At 38.0% G+C, this 22,309-nt stretch overlaps 12 protein-coding genes across 12 annotated transcripts; 6 read left to right on the forward strand and 6 right to left on the reverse strand.

Annotated features, from left to right (window-relative positions):
- Window positions 1–232: 232 nt before the first annotated feature.
- Window positions 233–835, forward strand: SYS1 (Sys1p; the record flags this gene model as incomplete). Its single annotated transcript, XM_018134288.1, has 1 exon — window positions 233–835. One exon carries the CDS (start codon window positions 233–235, stop codon window positions 833–835), a length of 603 nt encoding a protein of 200 aa, XP_017989777.1.
- A 217-nt stretch (window positions 836–1,052) lies between these two features.
- On the reverse strand, window positions 1,053–6,815 carry CYR1 (adenylate cyclase; the record flags this gene model as incomplete). Its single annotated transcript, XM_018134289.1, has 1 exon — window positions 1,053–6,815. The coding sequence occupies one exon, from the start codon at window positions 6,813–6,815 to the stop codon at window positions 1,053–1,055; it is 5,763 nt and encodes a 1,920-aa protein (XP_017989778.1).
- A 575-nt stretch (window positions 6,816–7,390) lies between these two features.
- COX17 (copper metallochaperone COX17) lies at window positions 7,391–7,591 on the forward strand (the record flags this gene model as incomplete). The annotated part of the gene is made up of 1 exon (XM_018134290.1): window positions 7,391–7,591. One exon carries the CDS (start codon window positions 7,391–7,393, stop codon window positions 7,589–7,591), a length of 201 nt encoding a protein of 66 aa, XP_017989779.1.
- A 314-nt stretch (window positions 7,592–7,905) lies between these two features.
- MEU1 (S-methyl-5-thioadenosine phosphorylase) lies at window positions 7,906–8,862 on the forward strand (the record flags this gene model as incomplete). The annotated part of the gene is made up of 1 exon (XM_018134291.1): window positions 7,906–8,862. The coding sequence occupies one exon, from the start codon at window positions 7,906–7,908 to the stop codon at window positions 8,860–8,862; it is 957 nt and encodes a 318-aa protein (XP_017989780.1).
- An 80-nt stretch (window positions 8,863–8,942) lies between these two features.
- POM34 (Pom34p) lies at window positions 8,943–10,127 on the reverse strand (the record flags this gene model as incomplete). Its single annotated transcript, XM_018134292.1, has 1 exon — window positions 8,943–10,127. The coding sequence occupies one exon, from the start codon at window positions 10,125–10,127 to the stop codon at window positions 8,943–8,945; it is 1,185 nt and encodes a 394-aa protein (XP_017989781.1).
- An 840-nt stretch (window positions 10,128–10,967) lies between these two features.
- On the forward strand, window positions 10,968–12,350 carry PSR1 (phosphatase; the record flags this gene model as incomplete). The annotated part of the gene is made up of 1 exon (XM_018134293.1): window positions 10,968–12,350. One exon carries the CDS (start codon window positions 10,968–10,970, stop codon window positions 12,348–12,350), a length of 1,383 nt encoding a protein of 460 aa, XP_017989782.1.
- A 664-nt stretch (window positions 12,351–13,014) lies between these two features.
- SOF1 (rRNA-processing protein SOF1) lies at window positions 13,015–14,463 on the reverse strand (the record flags this gene model as incomplete). Its single annotated transcript, XM_018134294.1, has 1 exon — window positions 13,015–14,463. One exon carries the CDS (start codon window positions 14,461–14,463, stop codon window positions 13,015–13,017), a length of 1,449 nt encoding a protein of 482 aa, XP_017989783.1.
- A 224-nt stretch (window positions 14,464–14,687) lies between these two features.
- On the reverse strand, window positions 14,688–16,244 carry YEH1 (sterol esterase; the record flags this gene model as incomplete). The annotated part of the gene is made up of 1 exon (XM_018134295.1): window positions 14,688–16,244. The coding sequence occupies one exon, from the start codon at window positions 16,242–16,244 to the stop codon at window positions 14,688–14,690; it is 1,557 nt and encodes a 518-aa protein (XP_017989784.1).
- Window positions 16,245–16,559: 315 nt separating this feature from the next.
- IRC25 (Irc25p) lies at window positions 16,560–17,075 on the forward strand (the record flags this gene model as incomplete). Its single annotated transcript, XM_018134296.1, has 1 exon — window positions 16,560–17,075. One exon carries the CDS (start codon window positions 16,560–16,562, stop codon window positions 17,073–17,075), a length of 516 nt encoding a protein of 171 aa, XP_017989785.1.
- A 41-nt stretch (window positions 17,076–17,116) lies between these two features.
- On the reverse strand, window positions 17,117–17,869 carry SDO1 (guanine nucleotide exchange factor SDO1; the record flags this gene model as incomplete). Its single annotated transcript, XM_018134297.1, has 1 exon — window positions 17,117–17,869. The coding sequence occupies one exon, from the start codon at window positions 17,867–17,869 to the stop codon at window positions 17,117–17,119; it is 753 nt and encodes a 250-aa protein (XP_017989786.1).
- Window positions 17,870–19,045: 1,176 nt separating this feature from the next.
- On the forward strand, window positions 19,046–21,499 carry PUF3 (mRNA-binding protein PUF3; the record flags this gene model as incomplete). The annotated part of the gene is made up of 1 exon (XM_018134298.1): window positions 19,046–21,499. One exon carries the CDS (start codon window positions 19,046–19,048, stop codon window positions 21,497–21,499), a length of 2,454 nt encoding a protein of 817 aa, XP_017989787.1.
- A 299-nt stretch (window positions 21,500–21,798) lies between these two features.
- Window positions 21,799–22,125, reverse strand: EMC6 (Emc6p; the record flags this gene model as incomplete). Its single annotated transcript, XM_018134299.1, has 1 exon — window positions 21,799–22,125. The coding sequence occupies one exon, from the start codon at window positions 22,123–22,125 to the stop codon at window positions 21,799–21,801; it is 327 nt and encodes a 108-aa protein (XP_017989788.1).
- Window positions 22,126–22,309: the final 184 nt, after the last annotated feature.

The following is a 22,309-nucleotide window of genomic DNA, read 5'->3' on the forward strand; positions in this document are numbered from 1 at the left end:
GTAAAATGATAGTTGATGTAAATCACACCAAACGAATGTATAAATTACTATTAGAGTTAGATAGTGACATCTTGTTGAATGCATGAAATAGTAAGGGAATTTTTAGACTGTTAGGGTTTTGGAATCTAGTTCAAAACCCATATTAGTGAGAAGTCAAAGACATTAATAATAAGGAGGCTGAAGAAGATTTCACACTTACAAGAATAGTTTACCTGGTTACAAATAAATCAAAATGGTTTGGATTAGGCGATACATGAGGATTCCACAGGAGTTGAAACCTTCGGAGATTTTTAAACAAAATTCATTGTCCCCAAGTAAAATATTCATGCAGATATTTCTACTACAGGTGTTCTATTATCTGACTGCATATACCCTTTTTTATTCTTGGGCAACACTATGCGGATATGATTTTAAGGCATCAGAATGGTTATTTTCATGGGAGCTAATTGACTTTTCGAACTCATTTGGTATATCTTTAGTTGGGTTATGGTTACTTGATTCCTTAATATGCGTTATTTTCCTTACTGTTATAGTTGGTAGAAGCAAGCTAGCGTGGGACTTCGCGGTTACTATACATGCAATTAACTTAGTGGTCGTTTGGTTCCACACGAAACAGTTTCCGTCCTTTTCCTGGTTTTTACTGCAGCTTGCCTCAAGTCTCATATTAGTGTTTTTAGGGACCTGGACCACCAGATGGAGAGAGCTTAGGGACACATTCTTCGAGGGTTTAGTGGACGACGAATCATTCAATGGAAATAGAGCGGAGTCATCGATCACCAATAGCGATCAACAGCGAGAACAGTTTCCGTTAAAGGACTTGGAAGCGCAAAAGTAAAATTCCAAAGCTGCTTTTATGATTGAGGCTCAACTATTTTTGCATATATGGTAGTAGGTATATATATATATATTGTAATTTATAAGTACCATCAAATGGCTGATGTATATAACAGGTATCTCGTTAACCTACACGTATGGCAGAGAAGAAACGGAATAGAACAATATTTTACATTTTGAAAAACAGGAGAAAACTATATACAATTAATAAGACAAGTTTAATTGTCCTTTTGACCACTATCTAATGTAGCAGGAAGAGCATTATTGGTCCCGTTTACTGCTAATAGCTCATCCAACAACTCAAACACAGACTTTTTCGGTTTACCTCCAGTTCTACATAACTTCAAACCATTTTCTGTGCGTTGGCGCAATTGCAATATTGCTACCGTTGATTCCACCCTAGTTACTAATTGATCTAAAAATGATAACCACGCATTACCCGTCATATTAACGACTGAAAAATCTACACCCCTATCATTAGTTAGGTATGTATTCATCAATGCATTATTTTCAACTTCCATCAAACCACCATTAATCACAGATAGGATATTTTCCAAAGTTTCAGACACTTTCTCTAGCTTAAACAGATGATCTTTATCAAACATACATGAATCTTGTTCCTTAGAAAAACTGCGCCTTAGAGCAAAAGACTTAGGGTATGCAATTGTGATAAATTCTCTAGTTTCTAAACCCTTAAGCTTTTGTTCACCTAAATCCTCAAATACCCATCCAATGTTTTCTAACATTTGAATTTCCCTTTCCAGCACCTGACCGACAAACTCTTCACCGTAGACGGATTTTAATGGCTTCTTTTCTTCAGTAACCATCTTATGTAGCCGCATGATTTTGTTAAATTCTGCGACAAAATCGCTACTTAAAGTAATCTGGCCCCCATCAGCAATGCCAGAAACTCTAGCAGCCTTGTTGACCATTGGCCCTAAGTAGTCCATTCTCTTAGTAACTATATCGATCTCAGGGACTGGACATCCCCAGTGAATACCCATACGTACAGATAATCCTGGATATACAGCTTCTCCATTCTCATCGGTGAACATACAGCCATACTTTAAAGACGCTATTTCCTCAGGCCATTCAACTTGCAAAAGCTTCATTTGAATTGTTAAACACCACACCAATGCACTAATAGGTGTTGGAAAAGCAACCATGAAAGCATCACCTTCTGTCTTGACCTCATATCCACCAAACACACGGAGTTTTTTCCTCATGATATTATTATGCACTTTAATAGCTGTCCTCATTGCATTAGGGAATAATTCCCACAAAAAGGTTGAGTTTTTTATATCAGTAAAAACAATTGCCAATATACCAGTAGGTGGAGAAATTTCCGCTTGTAGTCTTTTTGGCATCAGGTCCTCGAAATTCTTTAACCTCTTCCCAAATAGTAAATCATTATTAAATGAAAATTGGCTTTGTCTTCCAATATTCTTATCAAATGAAATGCAGATAACTGTTATTTTTTCATTACAACCATATGCTATTGCACAATCCTTCAGCCTTTCTGCAGCTAACATAGGTTGCGTTTTGTTCTCTCTAGCGAAATCGGCAATTTTCTCATTACTCAAATAACAGAACAAATTGTTCGTTGCTATGATTAGCATATCATCAGTACTCATCAATGTAGTTTCAGTAGTATCAGGTGAAGCATATATGTGAGGTAGGAGATCGAAAAACCCGACTGCTCTAGAAACCTCTGATACTCCATTTAATTTGTTATTATTGGCGTAGCCACCAGATATTCTAACTCTTTCAAACTCTTTTTTATCAGAGAGGTCATGTTTATGTGTTAAAATACTGTAATCACCGTTACCTTTCGATAGTATAGCCGTTACATTTCCAACATTAGCAGTGTACATTTGCTTGCCTTTCATATAGACCACAGTCACAGATGCACCTGTTAGTGATTCGGTGGCCGTTAAATTTATAGTATCATTGTTTCTACTGTCAACAGAGTTTATAGCACTGTTGATTTCTTTATTCAATTGCAAGAAACTGAACCGTAATGCGTCAATGATCTCTGTTGAGTTTTTGTCGCCAAATTTTTCTAATGATCTAACCAGGATACGATCATATATATCCCGAACGAGTTGTGAAACTTTGTGACCAGAGTTTGTTTGATCATTAATACCGTCATACAAACAGATTAGACATTCATCTTCGTTACCTCTGAACCGCTCAAAAGTAACATCTCTTGTAGACACAGCAGCTTTCTGCCCTAACGTGTCAGCCACACCGTATTCCATACCGTTAATCATCGAGCCCATTGTCCTTAATCTAAAATTAACGCTATCATCAGGAACCTTAGAAGTATTTAATGTCACATCCATCAAACCCAAAACCCTGAGCTGTTTTAACATCGTAAAATCAGAAAGATCAGTATTAGTTTCATAGTCTATCGCAGATTTTATTTCAAACCTCTTATTTCCAGAAAAATTTAGGTATCTTAATTCGGTATTTTGTTGCCAATTCCAATCATAGTGATAGTTTGATATATTATACTTCAATTGATTGGAACCAACGTCTAAGACAGTAAGTTGAGAGAGTAACGAAATCTCAGCTGGTAAAGATTGCAAATTATTCCCATTCAGCATTAAAACCTTCAATGATCTTAGCTTCAAAAATGTTTCCCCTGTCAAACTGCTTAAATGATTTCCCGATAGATACAGCTCAGTCAAATTGTTCAATTCTAATTCAGGCAAAGTCATAATATTGTTGTAAGATAAGTTCAAGACCTTTAGCGACTTAAATGCGTTAACAAAGCCCCATATCTTATCTGTAATTTGATTATCTGCAGCGCTAAAAAACATTAAAGACTTCGCCAAATTACCTGAATTTTCGAGAAGCTCACGATAAAATTCACCATGATCTACTAGTAAATTAGAGGAGATATTCAAGGACGTCAGATGAAGTGAAGTAATTGATTGCGGTAATACCAATAAATTATTCGAATGAAGATCCAAGAATTTTAAATTTTTCAAAGTCGATATCTCATCTGGTAAACTTTCTAATTTGTTTTTGGCCACCAAAAGATGAACGAGTTTCTTCAAATATTTTATCTGCGATGTTAATGATGTTAAGTTGTTTTCATTCAGTTCAAGTTTTTCCAAGACTGGTAACCTTAAAAACAAGTCATCGGGTAATCTAGACAACTTCGCTTTATTTATAGTCAAACTTGTTAAATTTTGTAAGTTATCCCCTCTGAATTTTAGCATAGTAAGAGGATTTGACTGCAATTCCAAAGTCCGCAGCATAACCAAGTCGTCTTCAAAAACGGTAAGTCTATTATCAGTTAGAAATAAATTCTGGAGGTTAAGCGCTCTGCACTTCATCGTTGATATCCGATTATGCCGCAAATTCAATGTACGAAGATCGGTCATTCTTGTAAGTGGGCCTACACTCATGATCCTATTGTTAGAGAGATTTATCTTCGCCAACTTTGTTAACTGGTTTATACTATCCGGTATACTCCTGATTTTGTTGTAAGATAGATCGATCTGCAGCAGATTTGTACAATAGTTAATAACTTCTGGGTAAGTGTGAAATTTATTGAAGGAAATATCAAGTAATTGTAAATTCTTCAAATCTTTGAAACCCCTTGGCAGCCTCTCTAGGTCATTGCACTTCAGGTTTAAAATTGTTAGGTTGGAAAGCTTTGAGATAATATCAGGAATCCTTTTGATAAAATTCCTTTCTAAGTCAAGGGATACTAATTTTGTTGCTTCACAGATATTGGCAGGAAAACGAGAAGCCCTTATATTAACCATCCTTAAGCTTGATAACTTGACAACACTCTCAATAAAGTCCAGAGGCAGAAATATGTTAACATTATTAGAAACATCCAAACTCTCGATTTCCGAAGTATGCTGGTAAAAAATAATAGGCGGAATAGTCAAATCCATATTACGCAAGTCAACATGTACAAATTCACCATTATTCAGACGTTGCTGTTGCTCATATGTGAGTTGGGAAGTCACTACTGGATGGAAAACAAAATTAAACACAAAGCTCAAATCTTCAATTCCCATAATATTCAATGGATCAGAACGTTTATATCCGTTCAACAACATTAGTCTAATTTGGATTAAAATAGGCTTCACTGAAGGTTTTAATACCTTTGCCATTTTACCTATCTTTAAAGAAACCTGATAATTGCCTTGAGTTACGTTAAATTTTCTTTTTATTTGGGGAATCATATCTTTAACTGTAGTGTCTGGTGTACATGATAATGTTGTAAAGGTATAGTCCATGTTAAAGATTCTAATGGCATACTTCTTTTTATAATCGATATCACTTAGATCATTATAGTATTTATCCAAATGCTGTTCAAGCTTATCGTACTCTTGATCACTATTGTACTCATTGTACGTTATATTTGGTGACGTAGGAACGAGTGGCGAGCCAGGTCTTCCACTTGGGATTGAATCTTCGACTGCACTGTCAACAGATAGTTCACATGAATCCGAATGACTAGAAGTGATACTATCCGAACTCAGCATACTAATTGGGGACACAGCTCTCTGAACAAGAGGGCGTGAATGAGGTTGCTGACCAGCAGACCTACCTTTAGCCTCAAAGCTAACAGATCCTTGTGGTGTATTAAAAAGAGAGGAGGTTGGACCAGCCTCTGAATTACCAGTATGATGTGTCTGAGTATAGTTTTGATTTTGATGGTGATGATGGTTAGGATTATGGCATCTTTGCTTATGTTTGGCTGGCTTTACAACACGGCCATCTATATCCCACGATTCCGGTGCCGTCCATTGTGTTGTAGATTTTAGGGAGTATACGTCACTATGCGACATATAATTAGGGTGGAGACGATCACTTGATATCCCACCGCTATCAGAGTTTACTCCTGCATGCAGAGATGTGCCACTATTTTCATGAAGGTTGGAACTCGGCTGGAGGGTACTAGTAATGTCCGATATATTATTCAAATCGATGTCCAAATTAAAATATGCTCCAGGCTTGGGTGGGTCCGCAGAGGATGCAGAGCCATCAGCTAAATAGTTAGACGGTTGCATATTCTGAGGAATACCATTTTGGTCTGTATCAGAAACAAAAAGCGGCAACCCACTATTAGATGCATTGGATACCGTTGTTGCCGTAGGAGATCCAGTCATTGAATCCACGAGAGACGACTTGCGTCCTTCCTGCCAAAGAGTGGTTGAGGGAAAACTGTTAACGCTCGCAGCAGAACCACGGCGTTCATTCGAAGGCATCATAGCCCCAATTTGGGGTTTAATATCTCGCTTAGGTTCAATTCCGTGTATAAAAGAATTCATTTTTCTTCTCAAAGATGAGGGCATTGGAGTCGAATTCAGTAACTCTACATCAGCAGCAGTAACATCTCCGTTCAACGAACTTTTACGACCTGCTAAACGCTTTAAAAAGGAGCCCGCACGAGAAGGGATCCTTTTGATAGGCTCCGGACCCTGCGGCTGTTGTGGTAATCCTGGTGACCTTGATACATTGTGTTCTATCCCCCCTGATCGAAGATCATCATCTGAATTATCGGACGAGGGAGAAGATGGCGACGCCCGCCAAGTATTATACCCTTTTGGACTCACACGGACCTTCTTAGGCGTGGGTCTAACCTGGTTCGCAAGTGGAGAAGTAACGAACTGATTAGCCTTAGTGAAAGTAGGATGGTGTAACCCTCTGTAGTGCTTCATATTGATACCCTCGGTAACTATATCCTCGTTCCTAACAACATTACTTTGTGCGTTACCTGACCCAGTCAGCACTACACCACTATCAGCTACTACTTCATATTGTGGCTTTTCAATATCAGAGACATAGGCGCCAGCTTCATTGCTACTCGTAATCCGTCCCATACTGTAGTGCTTCTTAAAAGGTGTTATCTTATTACTTTCACTCACACTATCGGTTAAACCACTATTAGCATTCTTAGTAAGACCATTCCCCCCTTGGTTATCCCGTGAATTGTTAGAAGTACTCATTAGGTGTTGCTGTGAGATAAGCAGTTTATTGCTAAATAGCCTACTAGTTTCAGCAAGCTAGAGAGTAAATAAATTCTGCAAATAAACAGTACAATGTTTATATCGGGTGCCTGTTCTAAATTACACCTCCAATTATAGCGATCCTAAGTATATGCTATTTTATGGGAAACTGCTCGTGAATTTTAATACCCTTGATTCACAAGTGCATATACATCCAGAATTTATAAAAAAGCTTGGTAAAAAAACCAATTAGCCCCTACCTTAAAAATATCGTATAAAATGCTTTCTAGTTATTAGTAACTCATGCTTACCAATGAGCTTGAGTTATTATGGAAGGCTGCGCCAAGGAGTTTTACTCTTTGTTAATCATAGTTTAAGGTATCTGTCTACTACAGGAAAATGGTTTTAACGTTATTAGAGATGCGGCTAAAGCTAGTACAATTACGTAAAATTAGTAAAAGCTGTGAAATTTTTTTAAATAAAACCATGCATTAAAGGCATACTTTTAAGAGTCAGATTTACCATCACATAAGCTTAATCTCTGAATATATACATAGTCAGTAACCGTTACAAAGATGTCTGAATCTTGTCCGCTTCCTTCCGTTAACACTTCTAAGGTTAAACAAGACAACAAGCCTAAGCCATGTTGCGTTTGTAAGGTTGAAAAGGAAGAGAGGGACAAATGCCTATTATTTAACTCTCAGGAGTCAGGAAAGTGTGAGGATTTGATATCCAGCTATAAATCTTGTATGAAAGGTTACGGCTTTACTATCTAAACGAACGAGGCTTGAGTTTTAAGTTTTGACATTTTTTTCGAAGCTTGCAAGCTATGGAATATGCTCGTCTATAGGGAATATAGGAAAGTTCTCTATAAATAATACTTGTAAATAAAACATTATACTACTTCATTATTTTAATCCTATGACACGTAGCTTATTTACGGTTATAGCCATGAGGCGGAATTTTGTTTATTGTATGGCGGAAAAAGCGGTACGCTATAAACGACCATGAAAATTTAAGATCTTTCTATCGTAAAATTTACCACACCGAATATAGGAGGAAAAGTTTTAAAACCCCGTTTTAACTCCAAATGACTGTAGGAAAGGTATTGTCATCGACATTTGATGGTTCGATTGATCTGGGGATAATCGGAGGGACAGGTTTATATAATTTGGATTGTCTGGTCCCAATTGCGGTGCTGTCTCCAGTGGAGACACCATGGGGCACTACATCTTCTCCTGTTACTATTTCTAAGGTTGAAGGTAGCGAGAAAGATTTCTACGTTGCATTTATTGCTAGACATGGTGAACATCATGAGTTCCCACCTACCAGAGTGCCATTCCGTGCCAACATCGCATGTTTAAAAAATTTGCAATGTAAGGCAATTTTGTCTTTCAGTGCAGTAGGATCTTTGAGGCACTATATCAAACCTAGAGACTTTGTCATTCCGCAGCAGATTATTGATAGAACGAAAGGTATCAGAGAATCTTCTTACTTGAACGAAGTCGGTTTAGTAGGACATGTTGGATTCGGTGAGCCTTTTTCCGCTGCGTTTGGTGAGTACCTGTACAGGTTCAAAGATGTACTAAAGAACACAGATTCCGATGAACCTTGTCTATTGCATTTTAACAAGGATATGACTGTTGTGTGTATGGAGGGCCCTCAGTTTTCGACACGGGCAGAATCGAAAATGTACAGAGCTCTTGGAGGTGATGTTATAAATATGAGTGTTTTACCTGAGGCTAAGTTGGCTCGTGAATGTGAAATTCCTTACCAAATGGTTTGTATGAGTACCGACTATGATGCCTGGAGGGATGAGCATGAGCCAGTCACTGTTGAAACCGTGGTTGGAAATCTCACTAACAACGCTAATAATGCCAACAGTTTAGCTTCAAAGGTAATTGTTGAAATGGCAAAGGAAATACCGGAGTTCATGCAAACCGGAGATGGGTTGCGCGGCGCGACAAGGAACTCTATATCTACAAAAACAGAAGCAATTTCCACACAATGCGTTCAAAATATGAAGTACCTATTCCCAGACTTCTGAGGTATCCAAAATAACACCTTAATTTAAATAATTCTTTTTTATATCCGTACTGTTAAAATCTATGATACAAGCTTGACAGGTTACAGCCTCTTTCTTGGGCTAGGAGAGTCCATCATATAAGCATATTTACTACTTGGAATATACCCCGATGTCGGTCTGATAGAGGGTGACGAGACAATATTATTCACAGGAGGAGGAGTAATCGCTGATCTGCTCATCAGCACAGATTTCCTTAGATCATCATACGCGTTGATCTTATTTACAAAAGCCGAGCTTGATTCTAGAATTTTTTTCTGTTGCTGCTGTCCTTTACTGATTTCTGAAGCTTTAAGTGGAGTTTGTAGCGACTTAAATAGGAATGGCTGAGTCGGAGCGGAGTGCTCTGTGACGTCTTTAGAGCTATCGACCTTTTTATTCTCGCTTGAAAAATTCAAACGGGGGTTGCTTTTGTAAAGGAGCCCTTCCGGTAGTAACGTTTCACGACTATCCTTATCTGTAACACCTAAAAGCTGTTTCTGCCTCTCGTTTAGGCCTAGGTCACTGACCTTAAAGTTCTGTGACTTTACCAACAACATGTAAAGAGATGTTAATACATTGATGAAGAAGACAATATGGACTAACCGGCTCACATTGCTTAGACGCCAAATTTTAAGCCACCCAGAATCTAAATCCAAATGAGGGTAAATTTTGAACACTATATGTGCCAGAAACACCTGGTTGATCCGTTTACACAGGTAATTGCCCTTTTTAGTATAATACAAGAAAAACACCAAAAACTTGTAACATAAGTTCCATACAAACAATGATGCAATATTCACAATAATCTTCTTGATTTCCAACTCCTTATTCACAACCCTCCGTGTGAACACTTCCAAAATAGGATTCTCGTAGCTCCCAATAGTTTGTAATTCCTTGTCTGCAGTTATCCCACTGCTTTTCTTGTTCGGAAGATTTTCTTGTTGCGTTTGAATCTCATCGACTGCTCCTCTAGAATACACCTCCTTTTGCTCATAGCACAAACCTCGCTCGCCAGCAAGCTTCGGCATATTATTTTTAGCCTCTTTTCTATCGAATACACTACTGGGTGTAGCACCAACAGATCTTGATATAAACTTCGTCATCGTGGGGTCTGTAAGTAACCGCGCCTTATACAACCCAGGAGAATCTTTACAAACTTTCTCCCGCAAAGATTCAAACTGTCTAGTCGAAATTGGGCGGACAGGGGTTTCAAAAACCTTTTTAGGGGTCCCTAAACTACTATTCATTCTGCAATTCCTCGTTTATTCACGATCGCTTTCTGCACTAAACGGGTTTCTTTCTATATATATACCGCTCCAAAAATTTATAGTGCTTAATATTAGTTACCCGGATTTCACATACCGCTAGTAGTAAGTTCGGGCAATAACAGTGCCGTTCACAATCCCTTTGCCAATATACCTATACTAAACTGCTATCTGTCAACAAGTATCCTACCGCAGAAATAGTGATTTTTACAGTCTCGTTAACGTTTTTTACCCTGCGTGAATTTGTATTAGCATTATCTACTAATAGCTATTACCCTGTCTTTAAACGAACGCGGTGATTCGTTTTTGTTTTCCTTTTGCTTTTTGTTTGAGAAAGTTTTCAGTAACAAAGCGAATTCAATTCTTAAACGGGAGAATAAAGTCTCTTTACAAGCCAACAGAATTCCACGTCACTGTTTAAGCTTCGCCCGTACTGGAGTAAGGAGACGTAATAGTCAGTGGTGTGTTGTATAACAGTTGTTAAGGAGGCCCTTGACGTGTGCAGCAAGAGAATCTAATCGTTCAATCCTAAATTCGGTGTTCTAGAGTATCACTTGAAGAAGATATTTATTGTTAGGATTAAAAGTCAAAGAATTTGGATTCTTTGGTGCATTATCTGTTATCATTGAGTGAGTGCATAAATACGAGATCAAAGTCTAATAGACGGGAGATAGAAAGGAAGTAACTGTGTAAACCAATTTGCTGATTATTCCACAATAATTTAATTATTGGTCTCTATCACCCGAAAGATAACAACTAGAATTCTAAAACCCAGTCCTAGTTTAACGGGTTTAGCGTAACGAATAGAAAACAGAACGAGGAATGGGGTTTATTTCTTCTCTCCTATGCTGCTCAACTTCCAAACAAGTAGATAACAACAAAAACAACACGAAATCCAACAAGCTGTCTTTTTCTCGAAAGCAGGTTCTTATTGGTAAAAAGCCCATTGACCAAGTGGCTTCATCCACTGCTTCCTTGCACCAAACTAATAATACTCATAGCGAATCCACGAATTCGATTAGTGAATGTGGAATGAAGGGTCGCTGTTCGACCCCGGGATCTGCTGCCGCTTGTGAGAGCTCTAGCAGTTCTATGAAGAAGGCACGTCTTGCGGGAGAGTCGGCTGATGTTGGAACGCAAACAACAGGGTCCGATGATAGTGCAACAATAGATTCTTCGGATTGTTCGGATTCTTTCTTACAAAGAGTTATGGATGCTAAATCTGCTAATGAAGCTCATAGACCACCAGGGGACGATATCTGCGAAGTTGATGATATACAAGAAGAGCATATTGAGATACTAGAAGGGGCGCAACAGGAGCAGATAAATGGAACAGGTAACGATACCGACAAAGAACAGCACATTGTCACAGAAACTGCTGTTACGGCTAGCGAAATAGTAAAAGATACGAAAACCGAAGAACCTGATAACGATATGAATGATGATACAAATACTAGTTTTAACGAATTTACAGCGGCAACAAAGGAGGCATTTACTGGTGACTCCGACGAGTTTGGGGATCCAATGAGTTATACTGCCAGCACTGATGTATTAGATTCAGACGTTATTCCTGAAAGTAATACTTATGAGGAGGAAATTATTTTAGATTTGTCAACGTTGCAGCCGGAACAAGCTCATGCTCCAGGTTATAAAACCTTGTTACCGCCAAAAAGTGAAAAATATGGATGTAAGAAGTGTTTGGTTCTAGACTTAGACGAAACTTTGGTACATTCCTCCTTCAAATATTTGCATACTGCAGACTTTGTGATCCCTGTAGAAATTGATAACCAGGTTCACAACGTTTATGTCATTAAAAGACCAGGTGTCGATGAGTTTTTGAAACGTGTTGGCGAACTCTACGAAGTTGTTGTATTTACTGCGAGCGTCGCAAGATACGGTGATCCACTTCTTGATATACTGGATACGCATTCTTCTGTCCATCATAGGTTATTCAGAGATTCATGTTACAATTACGAGGGCAACTATATAAAAAATTTGTCACAGATTGGACGGCCTTTATCTGATTTGATTATTTTGGACAATTCACCTGCATCCTATATTTTCCATCCACAGCATGCCATTCCTATATCATCATGGTTTTCAGACGCACATGATAATGAATTACTAGATATATTACCATTGTTAGAAGACTTAGCTTGTGATAAGGTCCCCGACGTTGGAAGAATTCTAGATGTGACTAGATGAGGGTACTAGTCATTACTGCAAAGGATTTATTATTAATAACTTGACTTCACCTTCTTTTGTCTCATTTTTTATCTTTATTATTTTTTGTTATCACCATTGTATCCAATTGTCATCTTAATAAGCGAACTGTATTTGTATTCATTGGATATGTTTAATTATTATTTCCACCAAAGTTAGTTCAGTTCTAAATTTGATAGATAAAACAACATAACAATTGACCGTTATATCCAACTTTTTTTTACTTTTAACTTAAGACGTAATGATTGTTAATTTGCCATAGTGTTCTAACTGGGATCACTAAAACTCATCAAAATTAGTATCCAATCAAATTATTACTACCTAAAATTATCAGCCATCTATGCCAGTCTGTTTCATTCAAGAGAAAGAATAATCTTTATTGATATTTTAGGTGTTATCCCAAAAATCATAGAGCCTATGATGATTGAATATTTGATGTTAAATAACTGGCAGATTGGAGCAACAACCTCAAAACTATTATAACCTAGAAGGCTGGTCCATCTAAGTAATTATTGCAAGGAAGGAGCTTTTATCGTGGGTAATTTGATACTACAATATCATTATAAACATGTACTGCACATTTTCAGTATTTTTAGTTGTATAAGAATGACTCCTAGTATACATTACCTAACTAATTATTTAAACATTACTCTGCCTCTTCAGATTCATTGTCCCCTTTGGTGTGATTCTTGACGCCACCTGCATAATTATGCGCAGTGCCGACGATCTGCTTCTGTCTTTCAGAAATAAATGGCATATCTTTTCTCGTTCTCCTCTCGTTTGCTTGGCGCTTCTTTACAGCATCTAACTGTGTCTTCTTGATCGTTTCAGCCTTCTTAATAACTTTAGGAACATGTCTGTGTCTACTGATACGTCTAATCTCAGGCATGTGCTTGAATCTCTCCTTCAGTTTCTCATCGTAGTCTAACTTATTCTTCTCGCGTGTAGTCTTCACATTTGATCTCTCCCATGCCTTGGACCTCCATACTCTAACATTACCGTCATCTGATCCACTGACGACATATTTGCTATCCATCGTGAATTTCACTTGAAAGACATGCTGCATACGCTTGGTATGATAGATTTCTCTAGAATGACCATGTTTCACATTGAAGATTCTGATGGTTTTATCGTATGACCCAGTAACAATTTCATCGCCTGTAGGAGAGAAATCAACATCCATAATCGCACTTACGTGGTCTTTGAATACGTGTAGGGCGCGTGACATATTCCTCATGTCATAGTAGTAAGCGTTGTGATCCTCATTAGCCGTAACAAAATTAAAGGGCTCTAAAGGATTCCAGCAGATTGAATTCGTTCTCATAGTCTGAACCAACTTTTGAGTTGGTGAGTTTGTTCGTAGATCATAAAGTACAATTGAATTATCACTTCCAGCGCTTGCTAAAATGTCTGGCTCGTTTTGGTTAAACCTCAGAGAGGATATATTATCCACGCCCCATGATAGATTTGATACAGGCTTCTTCCGATTTATATCCCAAAGCTCTATCTGTGACCCACCTGTTACAAACAAAGACTGGCTCCTATGATGATCCAGTCCTTGAAAAGCATTTTCACCATAAAATGTCTTAACTAAACCTCCATTTCCTGATCCCTGTAATAAAGTTGTGTCATCTTTATTGTCAAAGCTATCACCATTAACTGACCATACCTTAATAGTTTTATCGTCACCACATGATAACATAAAACTCTCATTAGTTCCGGATCCGTGGTGAGATGGTGTAACACAAAGACCTGTAACAAGCCCGTAGTGAGCTTTAAAACTGCATTCCTCTTCCCTGGTTGATAAATTCCAATATTTAATAACTCCGTCACCTGATGCTGTCGCCAACTTATTTAAAACATTATAATTCTTCGCAATTAAGTAACAACCATCACGATGACCATATCCTAATTGACCCACAAAAGGTTTGGCAAACATCCGCTCAAGCTTTGTAGCATTAAGGGCTTTGGTATATTCCCGAGCTCTCTCAAACGGATGCAAAGCAGGATTCAAATTCCTAGGTAACTGCGATTCCTGTGCACTTTTGACGGGAACATAATCATCCGAGCTTCTACTAATGGTCTTTATCTTCATTCTTCAACAGTCTTAAATTGCTATAGCAGTTTAATATAGTTCCGTGTACCAAGTAAAAACCAAACGAGTATATAGTTTCCGAAACTTCCTATAACGACTTTTCTTTACAAATAGGTACATGAGATGAGCTATGAAGTGATTATCATAAATTTTTCATTCATGTTAAAAGCAGTTTTGAAATTAATATAACTTTATACGATTTGAACTGCGTGCATAGTATTAAATCATAAAGCAGATTCAAGTGCATCTATTAACGGCCCACCGATTGTTTCGGGCACATCATTTGCCCATAATATATCTAAATGGGAATAGTCCTCAATAGTCCAGATTTTGTATCTCACCGAAGGTTCTTTTGTAACAAAGTGGGTTATTAGTCGACTTCCGTTTACCAACGTGTCCCCCAGAGGTACAAACATTAATAGCTTGGGGTATTTATTAGGTTTCTTACTATCTTGTGGGTTTTCAATGCCATTATTGACAGTACCTTCGAACCATGTGCGGTCATCTGGGAATAGATGATGAGCGTAATTTCTAAAACCTCCTCTGCTTGGATCATCGCTCGTCCACCATTGCATTAAGCTTACAGAAACATATGATGGAGAAAAAAGAAAATGTCTATCTCTCACATTTCTGTCCCATAATCTATCATCCAATTCAAGCAAGTAACTACAGAAAAGGTAGCTGTATATTGAGTATAATCTGTGTCCGGCGAAAATATTTCTGCAAAGCATCATTATGGGAACGAATTGTTTTACACCAAAGATCCATGGTGAAAATATGGTCTTAGACATAATTTTGAAGTATAACTTCTGGAATATTATAGGACCTGGATAAATGGCAGGTGCCAAACTAGCAAATGTTTCTACTTTGTTCGCAAGCCTAAAATCAGTACCTTCGTATAATTGGTCCCCATAAATTAATCCCAAGAAACCTAATGTGGCTCCTTGTGAATGAGCTATGAGACTAACCTTTTCAAACCCAGTTTTCTGAAGTACTGTTTCTATCAACGCCTTTAAATCATACTTAACCAGATCAATAATATCCCAACACCATTTGCCTTTCCGAGTACCATTAATGGGTGATATTTTGGCATCGAATCCACATCTGTTATTTCCCAGCCATATATCGTAGCCGCTACTGAATAATTCATAAGCTAAAGATTTGCGTCCACTTGTTGCAAAACTTGCACTACTTTGCAATAGACCATGAAGGAATAACAACGGAGAGCGATCCTTTTTCAGATTTTCATTTGGGACAAAATGCCAGAGATCCAAAATAAATCCATCATCAGTGACTACTTCGAATGATTCAATTTCTATTCCATATTGTTTATAATAATAACTTAAGTCAGGGACCAAGCTGGTGTCTTCTGTTGCAAAAGCAACACGGTATGGATTGTCCAAAGTATTAAGGTTTTTCTGATTCTCTGATTCCTTTTCATCACTAAATGTGCTACTGTAACCACCTTTGCGTCTCGACTCACATACGTTCTTATTGTATACGGCTTTAGCTCTATGTGGAAGCCTTTTCAAAAAAGGGGTATTTGAAGTCGCGTATGACTCCTCAGCTAAATTTCCGTCGAAATTACTCCTATGTATTTTCACTTCATTATTTAATGCTTCTGAAGAGTTTAGCCGTAGTAAGTCCGATTGTTTATGACGATATAATGTCTTGACGTAATAGCATACAGCAGCAACAAATACTAGGGTCACAGAATAGGTTGTTATAACTGCCGAAACGCATGTATACAATGTTGGTTCCAACCTTTTTAGTGACCTCATTACTATTCTTTCTTAAACCACTCCAATTTAATGCTAAGTAGTTATTTGACCGCGTGTTATATAAAATAATAATCAAAGTGTCAGTGGATTTTTATTCTCTCGGTGTCGGTGCGACGACATAAACTCCCAATTAGTGTTGCCTGCGTTTCTTTTCGACCCTTCATAAAAATCTCAACATCTCAACATCTCAACATCTCGACATCTCAATATGATCTTCCACATGTGTTGCATTCGTTAAAAACTTAATCAGGAAGTGGAACTAAGTATAAACTTCAATTAGTAGTTCAATGCAAGCGTCTGGAATTCTAGAATCATATGTATCATAGAGAATTGACTAAAGAAATTCCAGTAGAACTTCTACGTGGTTCAGGAGTTGATATTAACATCCTTAGTATAGACGCCATTCATTATATGAATAAAGTGGTGCTACAAATTAGACTTAACGGAGAAATGGACGCGACTGCGGAGGTTAAGCCTAAAGGCATAGAATTCTCACCATCGTTTAACTCCGCTGAACCAGAAAGTTTCGAAGAAGAGGACGATGATGGATTATTTTACGTCAATGACGAATTATCTAAGTACAATGTAGCAATACGGGTTGGGAACTCTAATGATATGAAATTGCCAATTGTTCTCATGCAAATAGCGAAATTATACGATAAAGTCATAACCCCTAGTAATGTTGACAGACTAAATGCAACGGGTACAGGCCGCTCCACGGTAATTACACTAACCACGAAGTTTTGGAATAGCGAGAATTCACAAGGGCAGAGTGATTTCCACAAGCTCGCGTTCCTGCTGAATGCTATTAAAGAGATGTATGGGTTATAATTGTGTACATATTAGCCGTATTATTGATAACGTTACCGTGTTTATTCATTAGAATCGTCAATGACAGCCATATCGAGCACTTGCAATACTCCTACTTTATTACAGAGAGCACTTATTTCCCTATAGCTTACAGGGTCTATTAGCCCAGATTTCTCCCAGAACTGCGGTTCCTCTTCCGGCGCTACTGAGTCTCCTGTTCTACTGATTAATCTGTTTAGTTTTTCGATGAGGTCATCGTTGCCTTGTTTAGGGACTCTTACTTTAACCTTCATCTTCGCCCTTACAATTGGGATAAGCTGTTTTAAAACAAGCAGCTTTATCGCGTCAAGTGCCTGGATTTTTGCGGACTTATTTAGTACTACATTGAATTTAAGTTCTGTTAGCGTTTTGTAAATCATAGTAGGAGGATACCGCTTTTTAGATTTCGGGTTGATACACTTCGCGCTAACTAGCGTGAGGATCTCATTAGTTATCTTGGACAGCATGAGTTGCCTCTCCTTCTCAGAAAGTTGAATTTCACCTTTGTTTAAAATCTCTATAATGATTAAATCCTGGTCCGTAGTCCCAAACGCGCTTAGAAGATCATCTTTAGGGGCTGCAAGGCCCTTTGAGACGTTCAAAAAGACTTGATGAATTTGCAGCACCTCATCTAAGTCCTTTTCAACGCCATTACGATAGTCTTGAACCTTATTTTGATAACAAGCTACTTCAAACCGCTTTTTTGCCTTTTTCAGTCTGACCAAAGACACATTGGTCAATTTTATTTGGCCGGAAGGCTGATTTATAACAGCCATCGTAGATATAATCCAATGAAGGTATTGATTTCCACCTTATGTCCAACTTTTTGAAAAACCTTTTAGACGTGCTAAAAATGCTTTTTCAGTTGTGGCTAGTTAATCAGCGTTTAAAAGTTTCTTGAAAGAAAAAATAAAAATAAAAAAATCCAACTGTAAGGTAGCGGTTGGAACCTTACTCAAGCTCAATCATGAATTCGCAGGAATATATAATTGTCTCCTTTCACGAATTTCTCTAAAAGCGTTTATTCACTTAATGCAATGCTATTCAGTATCTAAAACTACCTGTTAGACCCTGTAAATATTTAGTTGACTGTAGGCATGAACTCTGCATGACAACTTCCCCCGTTTAGCTTTATTGTCATTTTCGCATAAATTAAAATCTAACACACCCTAATATATCAAAAAAAATAACTGGAGTAATAAAAAGGGGCACGCGTGCATTTCAGCCAAGACAACGGTCCAAACGTGGCTAGTTTTTGCAACTGTGCAGTTCTAAGGTTTAACGCAAATTGCAAATTTAAGTAACCATTCACTGCGTTATGATAAAATGTTATTAACAATTGATGTAAGAATATGCTTCTACTACGAATATACTCCATCATCTATTAATAAAATAACCGCATTTCTTACGCTGCGCGACATCTTGTTATGTATTGGATAACGTGTGCTGTGTAACTACAAACAAAGGTAAATAGAACGATTGTAAATATTGGGGCCCAGGGGGTACTAATTTGAATCTGGGCTTGTATTGTATAATCATTCCTCTTAGCTGCCAGGTTAATAATAACCGCCGCTATACTCTATAGTGCATGAGTTCTTTACCCCTACTTGGGATATCGTCAAAATATATAGTTGAAGATTACAGAAGTTAAGTCTACTAAAAACCACTTACTGAGTTGTGAAAATCGCAGAGAAATTCGTAGAACTCTGTTTAAAGTGCACTCGGACTAAATATCGGAAGCCACCAGCGTCATAATTGACATAGAAGTTGTGAAAAGTATTTTGGTAATACAAACGTCACTTTGTTCAGGTTGAACTGGTAGTTTTGTTTTTGATTATTTATTATACTTTCATTCCGACAGAATCATAATAAAGAGAAAATAACTGTACAAAGACCCAATACAGAACAACGTCTTTAACCAAAAGCCTATTGCATTCTTGCTCGAATATACCATGTCAACTACAGAACAGAAGGCTGATCCGTGGTCTAGTTTTGACTATTCTACTACTACTAGAAAGGACAGTAATATGGATCCCGAGTTAGCTTCCATTGTATCATCATTGTCTGCACTCTCAAATCCACCTGCACAACAGGCGCTAGGGGGGCCGCAACAAATAGGAGGGTTTAGACGGTCATCTTTAAACTCTAATAACGGCAGTGACGTGGAATCTGAGCTTATCTTCCAGAATCACACTGCTTCTCCTACTGTGAGAAGGTCAGCACTATCGGTTGGAGCAGCTCCTACGGCAGCAACGTCTAATGGTCACCGGCTAGCAATGCTGGGCCATTATCCAGCTAGCATTACGACGGGAGCGTTGCAATCTGCACAACAAGGGGGCTCTTTTTTTGAGAGGTTTGGTCGCTCTTTAGCCGAGGCAACCCGGGAAGTGGAGATGAATTTAGGGTCTACATCCTCGCGAAACTTGAGAAGAGACTCTGTTAATAATGCAACAGGGCCATTAGACATTCTATCTATTGTACCAGGTGCTACAAATATCTCTGCTGACGAACAGATCCGTCGAAAAACTTCTGTGTCTTCTGACACTTTAGACTCTGTAAGTGAAAGTCTATCCTTACAGAATGAGGTAAATGGGTCGAAGAATATTTGGAATGTTGCGAATGCGCCGGTATTTAGGCCCAATCAGATGGAATCAGTGTTAAATCCTGAGGTGTATCAATCAATGTATTGCGGTTTACCATACGGTGTATTTGGACATTACAATGTCCCAGGGGCTACTAACCAAGCCTCTGATAATATGGCACCCAATAATTCAACTTTTGAACAAGAATCCTCTCCAAGGAACAATGAAGAGGTTGAAGATCCTATTGTCGCTGAACATTCAAGCAGCTTAGCCGCGCAATTCATGTTCCCCCCCGGTGCGCCGTTAATGTACTTTCCTCAAAATGTTACCACGAATTCCAACTCCCCTCCTCCTGGTATGACTCAGTATCAGCACAGTAGGTACAACTCAACCGAGTCACAGAAAAATAAGTCTAAATCAAATCCATACCTTCACCAAAATTCTAGAGGGTATAAGTCGGCAGTGTTTCCGACACAGAATTCAAACTTAAAAGGTTCACCAACTTCTTTGCAATCAAATAATATTCATCACAATCAACATTATCAGCCATCTTCCCAAAAACATTCAAACTCTCACCAGAAGCAACAGCAACGCCATGAATTGTCGCAGCGGCAACAGCAGGGTCAAAAGCAGACATCACAGCAACAAGATCAGCAGCAATCCATGTCCTCACAGCACCAGTCTTGTGCTATGTCGAAGAGAAGTGGTAAGAATCAACAATCCATAGTGAGATCTCCATTATTGGAAGAATTTCGTACTAATCCAACTAATAAGACTTACAAGTTACATGAGATATATGGTTCGGCGTTGGAATTCTGTAAGGACCAGCATGGTTCCCGTTTTATTCAACATGAATTGGCTACATCATCAGATATCGAAAAAGAGATTATTTTTAATGAAATCAGAGATCATGCGATAGAGTTATCTCATGACGTCTTTGGTAACTACGTGATTCAAAAATTTTTTGAATATGGTACTAAAACCCAAAAAGATATCTTGGTTGAGCAATTCAAAGGCAAATTGGAGATGTTGTCTTTAGAAATGTACGCCTGTCGTGTTATTCAGCGTGCTTTCGAGTTTATTGATGAAGATCAGAAAATTGAACTAGTGACGGAGTTGTCTTCAAGTGTGCTGACAATGATAAAAGATCAAAATGGTAACCATGTCATACAAAAGACAATTGAGTGTATACCAATGGCGAAGTTGCCCTTTATATTTGAAAGCTTAAAAGGTCAAATTTACCATTTGTCTACTCATTTTTACGGTTGTCGTGTAGTGCAAAGGTTATTGGAATATGGAAGTAAGGAGGATCAAGAGGAAATCCTAAACGAGTTGGATCAATTTATTCCCTACCTAGTTCAAGATCAATATGGTAACTATGTTATCCAGCATATTTTGCAACATGGTGGAGACGACCCTGCTACTAACCATATTGATAAATCGAAGCAAGATATTGTTGATACAATTAGTAGAACGGTGGTGGATTTCTCAAAACATAAATTTGCTTCCAACGTTGTGGAGAAAACTATCTTATATGGAAATCCATCGCAGACGAGAAAGGTTCTAGATAAAATACTACCAAACGACGAAGAGCACGCCGCTAACTTGGAAGACACATCGCCCTTAATCCTAATGATGCGTGATCAGTACGCAAACTATGTTGTACAAAAACTTGTCGGTGTTGCTACAGGTGACGATAAGAAATTAATTGTCATTGCTATCAGATCTTATTTGGAGAGATTGAATAAGAACAATACGCTGGGAAATAGACATTTGGCCAGCGTCGAAAAACTTGCTGCATTGGTTGAGAAGGTTAAAATATAGGTATTCATTAAAACAGAAAAAAAAGCAACAAAAATGGAACTATAGATACGTTATTATTACCCGTTCACTGTCATTCTTGTTGATATTTTGTCACTGTAAAATACGCCCATAACTCTCCACGTTTATTTCCTTTATTGAATGTTTCCCCCAAGCAGAATAATATTAGCTGTGAATGTTTGTATCATCAAATACATATCTTACTATATATATACTATATATACATTTTGTACATAACTATTTTATCCACATGTGTTCATTTCACTCCCGTCATCAATTGAATTTCAACTGGTCGTGAGCTCCTATCCCAGAAGAGCGTACACGAAAGTCCATGCCATAATGAATCCGGCCAGCTCCCTTACGAGAGAAGAAAAGAAGACGTCCTGTACGGGATTTGAGAAATACTTCGATGGTTCACCTTGACATAGCCAAATCATGAATAGGAAGCCAACAGCTATATAGCTAACAAAAAACATAGCGAATCCCTCCAACGATTCTAACTGTAGAATGCCCGCACCACAACCAAAGGCTAACGTTGTCATATCCTGAACATACCTTAGTTGTTTATTGTTGAATGTTATAGACCTTGGTGATTTCAATTGGTGGATGCCATCCTGAATAGCGTTCATTTTCTTGTGAGCTCTTGATCTACTTCCGTATAGTTAAGCGTATAGATTTTCCATTGTAACTTGCAGATTACCATTCCTTTAAATTTACAAATATCAACATATACAGATGACTCTAAAGGTAAAAACCTATATATTAATAACTGAAAGGTCTCACTGAATATGAAACCTACTTGCATACTGCAGT

Source organism: Eremothecium sinecaudum, chromosome VIII, assembly GCF_001548555.1.
Source record: "Eremothecium sinecaudum strain ATCC 58844 chromosome VIII, complete sequence".
Lineage (NCBI taxonomy): Eukaryota > Fungi > Ascomycota > Saccharomycetes > Saccharomycetales > Saccharomycetaceae > Eremothecium > Eremothecium sinecaudum.